Source organism: Myxine glutinosa, chromosome 4, assembly GCF_964187855.1.
Source record: "Myxine glutinosa chromosome 4, kmMyxGlut1.1, whole genome shotgun sequence".
Lineage (NCBI taxonomy): Eukaryota > Metazoa > Chordata > Myxini > Myxiniformes > Myxinidae > Myxine > Myxine glutinosa.
Window position 1 is genome coordinate 154,433,830 of NC_136264.1, and position 18,647 is coordinate 154,452,476.

General features: G+C 49.6%; 1 protein-coding gene across 1 annotated transcript in view; it reads right to left on the bottom strand.

The window, feature by feature from the left end:
• Nucleotides 1-18,647, bottom strand: part of LOC144891658 (protein FAM200C-like) — a 154,512-nt gene that overhangs the window by 58,263 nt on the left and 77,602 nt on the right. Inside the window, exon 3 of the mRNA XM_078775328.1 lies at nt 14,730-16,324. Coding sequence (XP_078631454.1) covers nt 14,730-16,324 — 1,595 coding nt within the window. The remainder of the gene's footprint in view (nt 1-14,729; nt 16,325-18,647) is intronic.

Sequence of the window (18,647 nt, forward strand, 5' to 3'; positions counted from 1 at the left end):
TTACACTACCCGGGGTCATGCCCTGCCAATCGGCATCTTTAAACTATGCGGTTCTAAAAACCTGATTCCCATTGACCACTCTGCGGTGCTCTTCCGAATTTGGGTCTCACTCCCCAATTTTTCTTACTGTGCCTTTGCATAATGTCGGGGCTGGGTCGTGTGGCTCCACTAGCAGGTCCAACTACCTGCGCACCTCCGCCACTGAAGTCGCCACCCGAGCTTACCTTGCTCCTTGCGACTACCCTAAATTGGGGGAAGCCCCTCCTGGCTCTCTCACCCCTCTGATGCCCTCTCTGGCATTGGGCTACCCGGGTCCTTCTCTAGGATCTTCGGGCCCCACTGAACACGACTCTGACTGGCTCCCAGAGCCTACCTGCGGCTTCACCTGGCCGACAGACTACCAGTGGCGGAGTGCTCCAATAACCATACGCACCAACAAAGCCCACACGCCCAGCCATTCACTGACTCATGCACCCATCCAAGCACTTCTTTGCCACGACCTGCACCACAGGTGTCAATATCCAATAATTTACCTAGACCCTCTACCTGACTTTTAAACTACCCACCCCGGGTATCCATGAAGGGGTCCATCTTCCCCCATTCACTCCTTCGCACCATGCATGCCACACCTTTTACTTCACACCAAGCATTCCACACCACTCACTCCACACCATTTATTCCACACACACCAAGTTATCTTGCACACCTCTTGTGCTCACATTCCTTTTTCCCACTTGCACACCATGCAAGTCAATCCACTCAACAAAATACCACTTGTCCTCAATACACCACTCATACACCACCTCTGGTTATTCCCAACCAATTCCTCATTTGCGCCTCAATCTCAAGCTCAACACACACAGTGATTCCCATTCAATTCTTCATTTGCTCAAGCTAATCCCCACACACAATTTCTCCACACTACTACCCACACACAGCATCATCTAACTGACTACTTCCCCCTAATACTCGTGCTTTCCCATCTTCCCTTACACTAAGCACTCCCTCGTCATTAACATCCTTCTAATCTCTCTACGTCCCCTCTACCTGTACCAATGTCACTACTTAAATCTTGGTCATCTACTGCCATCTCTAAATCCCTAACAATATCCTAGTCCGCCCTCGGCTAGTTTACACTGCCACCCCATAATCTATTGCTCATGTGCCCCAACGATGGGGAGGAATGGTGAAACCACCACTCTGCCATGCCGGGTACCATTCACCACCACTATGGCTATCTGTCCACTCCACTCGAGCCTCTCCATGCGGCAATACATTTTCGTCACAGCTCGGCTTCGAAAAGCCGAGCAATGGATACGGGTGGTTGGTCTCCTGTTGGTTGGGTCCGTCCGGCATTTTCGATTCAGGGTAGGAGGTTTTGTTGGGCCAAGGTTCTCCCTCTCTGCAAGTCCTTATGCCACTGCCGTGTGCACGCGAGTGCTTTCGAGGGCTTTTTGTATGGGCTTATATAGACCTGCCCCGTGAACCTTCTGGAACTCACCAGACTCTCTTCACCACGCCCTCTCACGCCATGCCGCTCGAGCTCTGATTGGCTGGTGGCTCTTACCGTCATCGCCTCTGCCGCTCCCGACCTCAACACCGCCCCCACCCTTTTAGGCCTACCTCGTGTTACTCGACTAGTGGACAGCAAAATGGGGTGCGGGACGGATTGTGCCCGTAGAGGTAGAATGGAGGTTGGAGCAAAATGAATGTAGGGCCTATTCTCCTGTCTTTACACAACGCAGGTACTAAGAGGGGAAATGGCCTATTCTTACACATACTAAGACAACACTACACTACAAATGGGCCTATATGTTGCTCGTGTGACTAACTATGGGGTGCAAACCTTTAACCTTTAATGACTTCAATGTGCCAATCTCAAAACTGCAGCAATATATATATATATATGTACATATATATGTATATATATTGTTGCGGATCTGCCGCCGGCCTTCTCCCCTTATCAAGGGGGGATTAGTCCCCTTGTCTTTGACTGACCTGACGCGACCCGGGACCTACCACGTCCCTTCCGGACAGCGCTAAATAGGGTTGCAGGACCAAATTCGCTGTTACCTAAGTACTAGCGCTGCCTTGGAAGTGAGGAAATAAGCCCCGCATGAACCACGTGTGTTGGTGATATGCCGAGCGGTTGTGTACACGTGATACGCGCCGTTATGGATGGTGGAACCCGATTCAAGCGATCTTATTCGTACCACGCTTAGTCAATGGAAAAATCACAGGTACGATCGAATCAGAAGGAAGAACAGAATTTATTTACACTATACAATGGTAGAAGAAAAGGGGACACAGAGCAGCCTTATACAGTCTTACTTAATACCCAGGACAAACGGGCCGGTCTCAGACACACACACTCACACGGGGATTGCTGATGGGCAGGTTGATGTTCACAAGCACGTCCAGGGATGGCTCCCATGCAGCTCTCTCCGGCCCCCGGCACGTCCCTTGGAGATGGAAGTAGGTGAAAGCAGGAGCTCGCCGCATGTCGTCTGAACGGAGCCAGTTGTCACGGGGCGAATGGTAGGGAGCGGACCTTGGCGTGGCTGGCGGTTATTCACTTGCGGCTATTGCCGCGCTTACTCGTGTGGCTGGAAAATGCGCTATATGCGTTACCGGCGCGTCTGGCTGCGCCTGCGTACTTGTACGGTTCAACGCCTCTTCTTCTCTCTCTCTGCGCAAGTCCTCAAACAACCTGCGTATCCTCTGGAAGTCCTTTCGCCACTGGTACAAGTCCTCCAACCAAGTCCTTCTCCCGACAAGTCCGTTCGAGGGCTTTTCCTTTCGAGGGTATGGGCTTATATAGACCCGCCCCGCGAACCTTCTGGAACTCACCAGACGCGCTTTACCACACCCTCTCACGCCATGCCGTTAGAGCTCTGATTGGCTGGTGGCTCTTACCATCATCGCCTCGCCGCTCCCGACCTCAACGCCGTCCCCACCTTTTTAGGCCTACCTCGTGTTACTCGACTAGTGGTCAGCCGAATGGGGCGCGGGCTGGATTACGCCAATAGAGGTAGAATTGGAGGGTGGACGCAAAATGAATGAGGCCTACTCTCCTGTCTTTACACAATGCAGGTACTAAGAGGGTAAATGGCCTATTCTTACACATACTAAGACATAACTATACTACAAATGGGCGTAGATGTTGCTCATGTGACTAACTATGGGGGGCAAACCTTTGACCTTTAATGACTTCGATGTGCAAATCTCAAAACCGTAGCAATATATATATATATATATATATATATATATATATATATATATATATATATATATATATATATATATATATATATATATATATATAAATATATATATATATATACTGTATATATATATATATATATATATATATATATATATATATATATATATATATATAGATATATATATAGATATATATATATATATATATATATATATATATATATATATACGTGTGTGTATGTGAGTGTGAGTCTGTGTGTATGCGTGTGTGTGTGTGTGTGTGTGAGTGTGTATGTATGTGTGCGTATGTATGTATGAGTGTGTACGTATGTGTGTGAGTGTGTGTGTGTTATTGTTTGTTATCTCCATATGTGGGTTTCAGAGGGTGGAAAGGAGCCCTACCAGGTCTCAAAGTTTCCACCTCTGTGTGTGCGTGCATGTATGTGTGTGTTATCCACTGCCACCACTAGCTGCAGATATTAACAGGAAATGGTGGTGTAAGCTGCTGTTGTTAACTATCTCCACACGCATGTGGGTTTTTGTGTGTGTGTGTAATGATTTCAGTTGGCAAATAACTCTGAAGGACCATGAGCAAAAGGAAAAGAGTGCACACAGGGCTCTAGCACTCACCCCTGTTCTCTTGCGGCTTATGGATAATTGTCAGGCCTCTGGCTAGCGTTAGGCACTGTCGGCATGATGGAAATTGACACAGTCTGCCGTTAAGTGTTTCTAGTGGCCCTCCGAAATGTCTATTAGACACGTCTTTGCATATATACCAAAAGTACCTTGACAAACACCGACGTAAACATTTACAAGTATCATTCCAAGCATTAGATATATTAGGTAAACTGATTTTTATGTATGGTGCCTTTATAATGTGCAAGGAGTATTCGAAATTTTCTATGCATGGGATACAGTAGGGCAAGATACCAGAAAAGTGTCATTGGTTGTTATCTCCATATGCGTGTTTCAAAAGGTGGAACAGAGCCCTCATAGGTCTAAAAGTACCCACCTCAGTGTGTGTTTGTATGTGCGTGCCAATGTGCGTGTGTGCAAGTTGCTGTTGTTGGCTGCTATCTTTACACATGGGTGGGTTTCAAGAGGTGGAACGGACACCTACCAGGCCTCAAAGTATCCACCTCCGTGTTCGTGTTTGTTCCTGTCTTTCAACAAGTTCTGATCCACGTGTATGTCGTTTGTTGTAATCTCCATTTGTTGGTTACAGGAGGTGGAACGGAGTCCTCCCAGGACCCAAAGTATCCATCTCCGCTTCGCTAAGGGATCACCGCTGATGGACCAAGCTGTTCAACTTTTTCAGAGTTTTGTTCCAAAGGCTCTTTTCAGGATTGTTACCAAACCCCGGATTGCATCCAGTTGCAGTTCATTTGTGGTAATATTCCCGGGGATGGTTTTCAAAATCTCAGTGAGGTTCTTCTTCATCATTCATGTTGCTCCAATTAATCACTGGTGCAATTTTGATGCTCTTCAGCTTCCAAGATCTCTTGCCTCATTTTTGAGGTCTTAGTATTTGGTCATTTTCTTAATTTCTGTGGTGTTTAGTCCAAAATTGTTGGGTACTGATATCTCAATCAGCAATGCTGTCTTTTCCTTTTTGTTCCTGAGTACAATGTCTGAACGCAATGCTTTGTTTTCTATGTTCACGCTTGATGGAATCATCAGGTTATACGTCCTCATTTTCAATGATTGCCCTTGTTTCGTGTTTCCATGAATTTTTTGGTACTGGGATGTTTACATTTTTGCAAATATGCCGATGAATGACTTTGCATCCTTTGTTGTGCCATTGTGTGTAACGTTGTTCTGATAATAGTTTATTGCATCCCAAGAGCAGGTGACTAGTACTTTCTGTTTTTGGCTTGCAGAATCTACACTTGTCCGTCTGGCTCAGTTCCGCCAGCTTTTTAAATCCATTGATGTAGCGTCCTTCATCTTGGGGATTTATTATGATTCGTTCGCCGTCCCAGTTGAGCTGATCATTTCTTAGCCATTCCAATGAGCCTCCTTTGTCTATCTGCACTCTGTCCAATTATTTTCTGTATTTTCCTGCTCTTTTGTCATTCCCCCAGTTGTTGGTGTATATTTCTTGATATTTATTTTTATATATTTATTTTGTCTTTTTTGCAATTGTTGGGGCTGTATTTGTTGCTGTTTCGTTTTCCTGTGCGGTATCTTCTATTCACACCTGTTTTTGGAAATTATTTGCAAGGTGAGTTAGGTGTACCTTTTCAGGTTTGTTGTGTTCATATTTGTTTACAAATTGCATTTCTTAAATCCCCTTTTGTTCTGCCTCTAAACCTCCTTGCTGTGTTAGATGATGCGACATCATCTCTGTGATGATTCCTCTCAGCAGTTTGTATGTGGTTGGTAGGCATATTTATCGGCCTGTATTTGTGGGGCAGTAGGGCTTCCTCCGATTTTGGGATGAGAAAGGTGTTCCCTTCTACGCCTCCATAGAAAAAACAACCCCAATCAATATCTAGCATTTGAAAATGGTAATTTTTATAACTGAAAACTGTGAAATAAAAAACTCAATGAAAAATGACGTTAAAAAACCGTAAACACGTCCTTAAAAAAACAATCTCAATCAATAGCTAGCATTTGAAAATTGTAATTTGTATAACTGTAAACTGTGAAATTAAATGACAATAGAAACAAAAGGACCGCCGTTGGAGGCCATTGAAATAAACATGACAATAATGTCCATAAATGAAAAAGAAAGCGTCTGTGAATGAAAATTTACGTTAAAAGAAAACCATAAACGCATCCGTAAAAAAAAAAAAACCTCAATCGAAATGTAGCATTTTAAAAATATAATTTCTAAAACTGTAAACTTTGAAATAAAACACTTCAATGAAAAATTACGTTTAAAAACTGCAAACATGTCCATAAAATAAATAAATGAAAAATCACGCATAGTGTGACACTTGGCAAAAGAGAACAAAGTAGAATGGCACTCAGTAGAGCATCCTTTTGACCCCAAAAACAATTAGTGGTTGAATTCAGTGACCGGATATGCAAATCAGTCTTCAAATTTATAGTTAAATCGGATGAAAATTAATAATTTTAGAAATTTGGCCTATGTTGACCTTTTGGCCGATGTTGACCTCAAAAATAGTTAGTGGTTGGTTTCAGTAAGCTGATATATAAATCCTATTCAGATTTCAAGTCAATCGGATGAAAATTGAGGATTTTAGAAATTTCAAAAAAGTGGTTGACCTTTGGCCTATCTTGACCTTTTGGCCTATGCTGATCTCAAAAATAGTTAGTGGTTGGTTTCAGTAAGCTGATATATAAATCCTATTCAGATTTCAAGTCAATCAGATGAAAATTGAGGATTTTAGAAATTTCAAAAAAGTGGTTGACCTTTGGCCTATCTTGACCTTATGACCTAGGTTTATCCCAAAAATTGTTGGTGGTTGAATTCAGTTGGCCGATATGTAAATCCTATTCAAATGTCAAGTCAATCGGATGAAAATTGAGGATTTTAGAAATTTGAAAAACGTGGTTGTGTAGCGGTGACCGCTGGATGCAGACAATCGCCTTGCACCGGCCAGAACACGGCCAGACGCGCCTCTCCCGGGCATGCCCGGACTCACTGTTCCCGGGCACGCCCGAACCTCCTGGGCACGCCCGGTCTCGTCTTTCCCGGGCATGCCCGCTATCGCCTTTCTAGGGCTCGCCCAGAGCGTCCGGGCATGCCCGCTATCGCCTTTCCAGGGCTCGTCCAGAGCGCCCGGGCACGCCCAGCCTCGACTTGCCAGGCCGCAGCCAAACACGCCCGGGCAGGTCCAGACTCGCCTTTCCAAGGCTCGCCCTTGACACCCGGGCATGCCCGGTATAGCCTTTGCCGGGCAAACTTCCCGACATAAATGTGTATATATATTGCTGCCCGATAAACGGGCTTGTCAGAATACCTGAGCTGTTTTGTTTCAATGAAGCAACTCGGACGAATTCCGTCTTTGGTCGCGTCAATTCTTTCGACTCGCGTTGGAGCGCAGTTCCTTCATCGGTGACCTACCGACATGGATACGGCAGTGACGCTTAAACTGCCTACCTTCTGGGAGGCTCACGCAGCTGTTTGGTTCGCTCAGGCGGACTCTCAGTTCGCCCTGCGAGGCATCACCGCGGACGACACCCGCTTCCACCATGTTGTGGCGGCGCTCGGTTCCGCCACCGCAGCCCGCGCCTTGAGCCTCCTCGAGCACCCGCCGGCTGCTGACAAATACGACGCGCTGAAGACACTCCTCCTCGACGCTTTCGCCCTCTCACCGGCAGCACGCGCACGGCGCCTGCTCGTTCTGCCCGAGCTCGGCGACATGCGCCCGTCCGAGCGCATGGACTATATGCTCTCGTTGCTCGGTGAGCACTCTCCGGATTTTCTGTTCCGCGAGCTGTTCCTTCGCCAGCTGCCTCACCCGGTACGCCTCGCCCTGGCTGGCACGTTGATCACGGATTCCCGCGCCCTCGCCAGGGAAGCCGATAAGATCTCCTCGGCGGGCCAGCACATCCGCGCGGTTACCTGGAGCCCGCCGCCGTCCGAGGCGACGCCCACGACACCCGAGCGCCCTGCGCGGTTGGAGGCCGAACTGCCGGTGCAACTGGCGGCCGCCACGCCGCACCGCCCGATTCCGACACGACGGCCGGGGCCTCCACCTGACCGGGCGTGGTGTTATTACCACACCAGGTTCGGACACAAGGCTCAGACGTGCCGGCCCCCGTGCACTTTCGGCAGGTCGGGAAATGGCCGGGCCGGCGTTCATTCCCAGCCATGAGCGCCGGCCACTCGGGCAACTTGCTGTTTATTCGGGACAAAGCGTCTGGGCGGCGTTTCCTGTGTGACACCGGCGCCCAACTGAGCGTCATACCCGCCTCCGAGCAGGACAGGCGGGACGCCGTTTGCGGCCCCTCTTTGGTCGCTGCTAATGGCTCGGCCATACGCACTTTCGGCCCACGCGTCGTCACCCTCTGCTGCCCATTACGGGCCCGCCGGTCTACGCCAGGGCCCGCCGCCTCGACCCGGCCAAGCTCGCCGTGGCGAAGGCCGAGTTCGACGCGTTGGAGCACCTCGGCATCGTGCGGCGCTCCGATAGCGCGTGGGCCTCGCCACTGCACATCGTGCCAAAGCCGGGGGGTGGATGGCGCCCGTGTGGCGACTACCGCCGTCTCAACGACGCTACCACCCCCGACAGGTACCCGATCCCGCATATTCAGGATTTTTCCGCCCGTTTGGCGGGACGGGTCATCTTTTCGAAAATTGACCTGATACGGGGCTACCACCAGGTACCTATCCGGGCGGCCGACGTCCCGAAGACGGCCGTCATCACGCCGTTCGGCCTGTTCGAATTTTTGCGGATGCCGTTTGGCCTCAAGAACGCGGCCCAGGCGTTCCACCGCTTGATGGATGGCGTGCTGCGCGACCTGCCGTTTCTTTTCGTCTATCTGGACGATATCCTCGTCGCCAGCACGTCCCGCGCCGAGCACCTCCTCCACCTCCGAACACTGTTCGGTCGCCTCAGCGAGCACGGCTTAATTGTCAACCCGGTCAAATGCCACTTCGGCGCGACGACCGTTGAATTTTTGGGCCACCGCATCACCAAGACCGGGGCCGTGCCGCTGCCGACCAAGGTCGAGGCCATCACCACGTTCCCGCGTCCCCGTTCCATCAAGGCCCTCCAAGAGTTCCTCGGCATGGTGAATTTTTATCACCGATTTGTGCCCCGCGCTGCTCAGCTCATGCGGCCCCTTTACGAGGCCCTCCGGGGCAAGCCGGCCAAGCATGACATTGTTTGGTCTGCGGCCATGGACGCGGCCTTCGCCAGCGCCAAACGGGCCCTCGCCGATGCAACGCTGCTGGCTCACCCGGTGCTCAACGCGCCCATCGCCCTCACTACGGACGCCTCCAACTACGCGGTGGGCACCGTCCATGAGCAATGGGTGGACGGGGTTTGGCAGCCACTCGCTTTTTTCAGCCGGCAACTCCGGCCGAACGAGTTAAACTACAGCACGTTCGACCGCGAGCTGCTCGGGCTATTCCTGGCCGTTCGCCATTTCCGACACCTCCTGGAGGGCCGCCCGTTCACGGCTTTCGTCGACCACAAGCCGTTGGTCTACGCAATGGCTAAGGTCACGGAGCCGTGGTCGGCCCGCCAGCAGCGCCACCTCTCCGCCGTGTCGGAGTTCACCACGGACATCCGGCACGTCGCCGGCAAAGACAACGCCGTGGCCGACTGTCTTTCTCAGGCCAGCGCGAACGCGGTCCACCTCGGCGGGGACTTCGCGCTCATGGTGGCCGACGAGACCACCGACGCCTCGGTGCAGGCACTCCGTGCGGCGGACACGGGCCTCCGCCTGGCCGACATTCCCTTCGCGGGCACCGTCCTGCTCTGCGATGTCTCCCAGGGCCAGTCTCGCCCCATCGTGCCCGTTTCCTGGCAGCACCGCATCTTCGCCTCCATCCACGGCCTTTCTCACCCGGGCCGGAAAGCTTCTCAGAAGCTGGTGTCGGCGCGTTTCGTCTGGCACGGCCTTCGACGAAACATCCGCGACTGGGCCAACGCCTGCACGGCCTGCCAGCGGGTCAAGGTCCACCGTCACACCCAGGCCCCGCTGGCACCTTTCGCCATGCCTGAACGGCGTTTCGACCACGTCCACGTGGACCTGGTGGGTCCCCTGCCCCCCTCGCGGGGGTTCACCCACCTGCTCACCATGGTGGACAGGACCACCAGGTGGCCGGAGGCCATGCCCCTCGCCTCCACCACCACCGCCGACGTGGCGCAGGCGTTCATCGCCACCTGGGTCGCGCGCTTCGGCGCACCAGCGGACATCTCGTCCGACCGCGGCCCACAGTTCACGTCTGAGCTTTGGGGCGCGGTCGCCCGTTCGTTGGGGGTCACGCTGCACCGCACCACCGCCTACCACCCCCAAGCCAACGGGTTGTGCGAGCGGTTTCACCGCTCCATGAAGGCCGCACTCATGGCCGGCCTTCAGGACGACGGTTGGGCCGACCGGCTGCCGTGGGTCCTTTTGGGCCTTCGCACGGCCCCCAAGGAAGACCTCCAGGCGTCCGCCACCGAGCTCGTCTACGGCCAGCCGCTCCGCGTCCCGGGTGAATTCGTGCCCGACGCTACCAGTCCCTGGTCCGCCGCTCGCCAGCGCTCGGACCTCCAGGAGGCCGCCCGACGATTTGCCCCCGTGCCGACGTCCCGCCATGGTGGCCCCCAGTCCTATGTCCCCCCGGCGCTTCGCACAGCGGAGTACGTCTTTGTGCGTCATGACGCGCACCGGGGGCCACTCCGGCCGCCGTACGACGGGCCCTTCCGGGTCCTGCGACGGGGCGACAAGTCTTTCATCGTCGACTTCGGCGGCCGGCCGGACCAGATTTCTGTGGACCGCCTCAAACCGGCGCACATGGACGTCGACCGACCACCACGGTTGGCCCTTCCTCCGCGGCGAGGCCGCCCCCCGTCCACAGTTCCCCCCGCTCGACCACCCACCACCACGTCGGTCCCCTCCCCACGACCCTCCAGGGGTCGCTTCGGCCGGGTCATCCGGACCCCCCTTAAATTGACCCTGCCGGTGTAGGTCGATTCTGGAGGGGCGTGTGTAGCGGTTACCGCTGGATGCACACAATCGCCTTGCACCGGCCAGAACACGGCCAGACGCGCCTCTCCCGGGCATGCCCGGACTCACTGTTCCCGGGCACGCCCGAACCTCCCGGGCACGCCCGGTCTCGTCTTTCCCGGGCATGCCCGCTCTCGCCTTTCCAGGGCTCGCCCAGAGCGCCCGGGCATGCCCGCTATCGCCTTTTCAGGGCTCGCCCAGAGCGTCCGGGCATGCCCGCTATCGCCTTTTCAGGGCTCGCCCAGAGCGTCCGGGCATGCCCGCTATCGCCTTTCCAGGGCTCGCCCAGAGCGTCCGGGCATGCCCGCTATCGCCTTTCCAGGGCTCGTCCAGAGCGCCCGGGCACGCCCAGCCTCGACTTTCCAGGCCGCAGCCAAACACGCCCGGGCAGGTCCAGACTCGCCTTTCCAAGGCTCGCCCTTGACACCCGGGCATGCCCGGTATAGCTTTTGCCGGGCAAACTTCCCGACATAAATGTGTATATATATTGCTGCCCGATAAACGGGCTTGTCAGAATACCTGAGCTGTTTTGTTTCAATAAAGCAACTCGGACGAATTCCGTCTTTGGTCGCGTCAATTCTTTCGACTCGCGTTGGAGCGCAGTTCCTTCAGTTGTTACATTTTGGCCTATGTTGACCTTTTGGGCCATGTTGACCTCAAAAAGAGGTGGTGGTTGGTTTCATTAAGCTGACATGAAAATCCTTTTCAAAGTTGAAGTCAATCAGATGAAAATTGAGGATTTTAGAATTTTTTTAACAAAGTGGTTGACCTTTTGCTTATGTAGACCTTGTGACTTATGTTGATTTCAAAAATAGTTGTTTGCTGAATTCAGTTTACTGATCTGTAACTCCCATTCAATTTTAAAGTCAATTGGATGAAAATTGAGTATTTTAGAAATTTGGAAAAAAAGTGGATAACCTTTGGCCTATGTTGACCTTTTGACCTCAAAAATATATAGTATTTTGTCGGACCACGAACTCTACAGTTTGGTGAAGTTTTGTGAAGATCAGTTTAAAATTGTGACCTGTAGGCAAGCAAAAGTGAGCTGACAGAAACACACAAACAAACACACACACACACAAACAAACAAACACACAAACCGGAGTGATCAACATACTTGCAAAAAAAAATTCGCCAAGTAATACAAACAAACACACACAAACCGGAGTGATCAACATACTTGCAAAAAATTTTTTTTTGGCCAATTGACAAACACACACACAAACAAACAAACACACAAACCGGAGTGATCAACATATTACCGGAGTATTTCGTAATAAACCTAAAATAAACCTGATGTGTAGCAGAAGGTCTGTGATGCTTGTCTATAAGCATAAAGCTTCTATTTATTATGTACCTACATACGAAGCACAGTTCGTTATTGCTTGCACAATGTGTAAGCATACCCCACTAGTATATGTATACAGTATATACACAAACATACATACACACATATATATGTATATATATATATATATATATATATATATATATATATCTATATATCTATATATATATATATATATATATATATATATATATGTATGTATGTATGTATGTATGTATATATATGTATGTATGTATGTATGTATATATATGTATGTATGTATGTATATATATATATATATATATATATATATATATATATATATATATATATATATATATATATATATATATATATATGTATATATATATATATATATATGTATATATATACACATATTGTTGTGGTTTTTGGAATAAAGGCAAACCCCCCATTTAGTTACTTGCACCACAACATGTAGCCTCACTTAGTTCAGTTATTTCTTATTAAATGTTAAGTATAGTCTCCTTCCCAGTGTTAGTATGCGTTGAGACAGGAAGTAAGGGTAGGCCTCATTGGGCCTGGAATGCCATGTGTTGGGCCTGGAACAAGTCTAGGAGGCCCGAGGGAGGAGCCGGAGGGAGTGGCTGGTAAGCGGCAAGCAGCCAATGGGAGCTAAAGGGGAGTGGCCAGCAACGGCAGCCAGGGGAGGTGCTTGGAACATTCTGGTGGGACTCTGGGGGGGGGGGGGGGCTATAAAACCCGGCCCCGGATCTCCGAACTCTCTCTCAAGCCCAGGACTCCGAAGCTCAAAGCTCGCTCTCTAGCCCAGGACTCCGAGGCTCGAAGCTCTCTCTCTGTCCCGGGATTCTGAAGCTCTCAGCGCTCTCTGCCCCTGCTCTCAGCTGCCGTGTTATAAACGCTCTCGCAGGACGATCTCTCCCGGGGCCCTATCCTCTAACGATCTCCATTTTCTGGGCTCCCTGCACGTGCGTGTTTGCATCGCTAACTTCGGGACACGCTGTGTGGATTCCCGTAGGTGCACGACTGGAGGACGACGTCCCTGCTACGGACATCACCAAGGGGAACGCCCAACGAGCCGTCCGGGGCGAACTGCACGGAGCGGCCGCGCTGTGAGCGCGTCCTCTTCTTCATCCTTTTCCCTGCATGAGTCAGAGGGCCCTTGTATGGGGAATTAAGTTAAGGACGGTTAAGTTTCTATCCTGTATCTCTTTGCTCTGGACATTGTACAAATTGTAATAAACCTGTGTTCTTTGCTTCCAACTTGGCCGTATACGTCTTTTCCACCATTGGCCTCGCATTGCATGAGATAAAACCGCTCGATCGGGTCAATAATAATTAACGGTACGAGTCACGTGACACGCAAACCGCTCTGGCGTATCAACCCAGTGTGACTCATGTGAGGTTCAGCCCCCGTCCTCGCAGCGGCACGTGTAACGAAGGTACCAGGGTATTTGACCGGAAACCCTTCCGCGTGCTCGCTGCGGGGTTGGCGGCTGGAATTGCTCTGCAATCCACCCCCCACGAGTGTAATGTGGGTAGCAGCCTCGTGGACTCGAAGCTCGAGGGGGAGAAGGGTTTAACCCCCCTTAGTACGTCGACGGGCTCGAGATCCGCAACAATATATATATACTGTTACGGATCTCGGTTATGGCACTCCCCTTACCGGGGGGGGGGGGGGGGGGTTTAATCCCCTCGTCTATCACACTGGCCGTCCGAGTCCTGGAGCTATGACGTCACGTCCGGTCAGCGCTGAATAGGGTAGTAGGCCAATTACTCCTATTACCTAATTACCAGCGCCTTCCAGTAAGTGAGGAAATGAGCCCCGCCCGAGCCGCAGCGGTAATGGACACGCCGAGCGAAGCGAGCCACGACTCAGGCCGTTAACAAAAAGACTAAACCCGACTCCGAGCGTTGGCCGAATCGTGCCACAGGTACTCAATCGGGAAGGGACCAAAGCGATCGGGGGAAGAAGAAACCAAAGTAAAGGAAGAACAGATATTTATTAATTATGTACACGAAATGAAGAGGAAACGAAAGAAGGGCATTTACAAGGAGAGGAAGAAGCAGTTACACAGGGCAGCCTTAAAACAGTCTTATATTATACCCCAGACAAACAAACAGACTTACACGGGAGGGTAATGGCAGGAAGGAATGGCTGGAAGGAGGAGAAGGTCCAGGCAGGCTGGCAGGGCAGGAAGGTCCGGGTAGATCAGGAGTTCCCAAACTTTTCCAGTACGTGACCCCTTTCAGTAGTACCAAACCTACCATGACCCCCACCTTTATAAGCCTTCTGAAAATGTACTAATTTCCAATGGCGCAGATACATTTTAAAGATTAATCACAGCAGAGAGAGCAATAACAAAAAAAAATATTTATTAATGTTTATTAACAAGGATTTATTTAATCATGTATTTTAATGAGAAGGATGTATTTGCTTTTTTGATACAAGCAAATCAATATGCGGGTCTGTGTGGCTCAAGGCACATCGCATGTCTGCTTCAGCATCCAACCTGTTTCGGGCGTTTGATTTGATTACCAGGAGAGTCGAGAAACCACTTTCACAGAGGTAAGTCGATGAGAAAGGAATGAGAACCTTCAGGGCGAATTCGCTGGTCTTGGGGAAAGCGGAAAGCATTTTGGCCCAGCAATTAGAGCTGCTGAACTGTTGTTGTTCCTGGAACTCCTCTTTGGCTGTGGTGTTGTTGATGAGCTCCAATAATTCCTCTTGTATGCCATCAGGAAGATCGTCCACAGTGCATCGGAAAGGATTGCGGGCAAGTTTCAGCTGTACATTCTCATTTGCATCAATCTCATGAAAATAGTGTCTGAACTCTTCTTGGAGGCTTGACAAGTGTTCCTTGATCTCTTGTTGCAGCTCCTCTGCAAGTGCTTCTTCACCGACGACCTCAGTCAGACGTTGGAAGGAAGCTACATTTCCCCTCTCGACTTTCCTCTCCCAAAGAGCTAGCTTGTCGAGGAAAGCCTTGATGGCATCGGTGTGCATTATGATGGTGGTATCTGGGCCCTGTAGTTGCCGGTTGAGTCCATTCAAAGCTTCGAACATGTCTGCCAAGTAGGCAAGACTACACTTAAACGGCTCTCGAATGTCCTTTAACAACTGCTCCGTCTTCTTCCCTTGAGCTGCCAGAAATACCTGCAATTCATCAAAGAGCTCAAATACACGGGCGAGAACATTGCCCTTTGACAGCCAACGAACAGATGTGTAGAAGAGGAGGTCTTGGTGGGCAGAATCCATGTCTTGGCACAACTGACGAAACAGCCTGGTGTTGAGTGCCCCTCCTTTGATATGGTTGACGATGCGGATCACAGTTTCCAAGGTGACTTTGAGAGCAGCAGGGAGCGTCTTGGAGGCAAGAGCCTCACGGTGGATCAGGCAGTGTGTTGTAATGACATCCGGGGTCTTCTTCTTGACCAGAGTCACAAATCCTGACTTGGAGCCGAGCATGTTGGGAGCTCCATCCGTGCAGACACCAACCAACTTTGCCCACGAGAGCTTTTCCTCTTGGAAGAAGTTGGACACCATGTTCATGACATCTTCAGCCTTTGTAGTTGTTATCAGTGGGCTGCAGAAGAGGAACTCCTCCTCCACCTGATTTTCCGAGATGAACCGAGCAAAAACCAAAAGCCGTGGAAGCTGTGCGATGTCTGTGGACTCATCAAGTTGGATGGCGAAGAAGGGAGAGAGTCGGATTTTCTCCGTCACCTGAAGTTTGATGTCCTGGGACATGACATCGATGCGCTGCTTAACTGTGTTGTCCGAGAGACTTATCTGATTAAGCTTGTTGACACAGTTCTGATCGAGGACAAGACGAGCAGCCTCTACCATGCAAGGTTTAACGAGCGTCTCTCCAATCGTGTGTGGCTTCTTCTGCTTCGCGATAAGAAGGGAGATCTTGTACGAGGCCTCGACAATCCTGCTGTGTTGAAAGAGAACTCCTGTTCCATGATCCAATCTCGACCGCTTGAGCTGGTGTTCTTTGATTTTGAAGTAGGCCAAATCCTTGCTGGCAATTTCCAGATGAACCTTGGCGAGGTGCTCCTTCAGCTTGAAGGGCTTCAGGCTCTCGTTAGCAAGTGTCTTCTTGCAGATGACGCACTGTGGCAACTGCCCTAAATATCAAAAAACTAACAAAAATCCCTAAATATCATAAAAAATTTCCTCAAAATCTTGGACGCTCCATGACCCCCAGAAAAAGGCTCATGACCCCTTTGGGCCTCATGCTGCGCAGTTTGGGAACCACTGGGGTAGATGCACAGCATCGAGGTCCGCTCCAGTCCACACTCCAGTCCACGCTCCGGGCTTTAGGCGAAACCCGGCGGCAGCTGCACGTATTAGTTTCACGCGGTCTGACAATGTGAATAGATGGCGAGATTGTCGTTGCCAACGGACCCACTCTTCTGGCTTACAATTCAGCATGTTCTCCTCTTGCACCTCAGACCTTCGCACTCATCTCTCCTCTCTCTGATCTCTCATTCTCAAGCAGTCCCTCGCAGCCGCTTTTATATGGCGTTCTTAGATCAAGCCGCCGGCTCCCAGGACACGCCCAATGGTGAGCTTGCCTCGGCCCTGGTTGGCTTTCAGAGCTCGCCGGTCCGCCCCTTGATGGTGAGTTGACGTGCTACACCTTGTTCTTGTGTCCCGCCCCCTTTACCCTTGGCTTGAGACCGCATGTTCAATGGCGGCTTGGGGCCAACAACCGAACCAAGACAAGGGGCAGCGAACGCTGCCCTACCGCTCTCTCTGCACTTTGAAGAGCGGGAGCGATGATTGGGGAAATTGAAGGGGCCTATCTTATTTGATTAATGCAACGCAGATTCAACTATTGGGAACAAATCCTTAACTGAAACACATAATAATGAAATAACTACAGAGAGGTCCTATGGTGCTCTACGTGTTGTACATGGACTAACTAGGGTGCGATCTTTAATAAAGCCAAATAATGGGGATCTTTACAGGGGGTCATTTATAAGGGAACATTTACTAAAATTTACACAGTGAAGGTTCTAAAAACCGTAACAATACATTATATATATATTGTTGTGTGCAGGGTGATTAACACCGCCTCTGAATGGATAGACCGAACAGGCTTTAACTACCTCAGACTCAGACTGTTCAATTGAAGGTGATATTATGCTCGTGTGGACCTGAGGAGAAACAGGGGCACCTTATCTCTTTTACAACCAAACGGGTTTATTCCTGAACAAATAACAACTAGGGAGGATTGACCCAACGAGGTAATTTGACAACGGGATTGGGGGAGGGGAAAATGAGGAATTGAAGGAACAACAAATAACTATGTACAATGAGGTAAACAATGAGGCAAAATAAATCCAAAGGTTGCTTTGATGTGCATTTTTACCTTTGTTGTCTAATTATTTATTTATGTTGCTTTGCTGTGCATTTTTATGTCAAAGTTGATAATCCTATCCACATCAATATAATCCCAAGAGTAAATATGTATCATATCATATCATATAATCTATACCTATAAAACACAAAAATCTCTCTATCTCTGTTTGTATGTGTTCTATGCACGGCCACATCTTTTAAGTTGCAAACTCCAGACTTGAGGTACAAATTAATACAACTTTGTGTGGGGGACAACATAGGCTATGTGACCATGGTCTCACTCGTGGGTGTGGGGGTGGCTAGGGAGGGGAGGGGGATACATTCTCTATTTAAATGTGTACCGTGCAGCGCCACCTGGTGGTGATGGCAGAGGGTATTACAATTTCCTTTTTTTACCTGGGCAATGCTGAGGTTAAAGCACTCTACGCACGGGTAAATTCATTTTGGCAAGCAGGAAGACTAATTGGTCCGTCAGCGAAGCGATGGATAGGCTCCGTTAGTACACTAAATAACACATAATAAATTCCCTCCCCTCCCCCCTTGCCACTTCCATAGGGAGTGGGTGTTTCTAGTGCTGTACCGTATATATACTTTTTTTGTAGAAATATATTCTCATATATTCCTTTTTATACATTCTTAAATACTATATCCACTCACTAGTTATTGAAAAAGATAAAAGACTACTGTGAGAATCTCATTTAGAGAAACTTTTGAAATGTCCCACAAACCTCTTCGCTCATGTCACTTAAAGTTCATTTGCATTCTCTTCCTGTTACATTTAATTCTGAATCTCACCTACATATGACTATTAAACAAAAACATTGCATTAGCTTTTGGATTTAAGCACAAAAAGTTTGGTTTATTTAAAATTAAAATGCTAAAAAATATCCTTTCATCCAGACGTTCAAAAGCTATTAGCGGGTAAGGCCTGTATGTATTTATTTGGTTCCTGAAGTTGTAAAGCTGTGTAACTTTGCTTGTTTTATTATATGACACATAGTATACATTAAAATTAATCCATTCATGTGAGCCAACTATTTGTTCAATTTCCCATGGAAAATGAGAGTCTTAAGCCTCCATGAT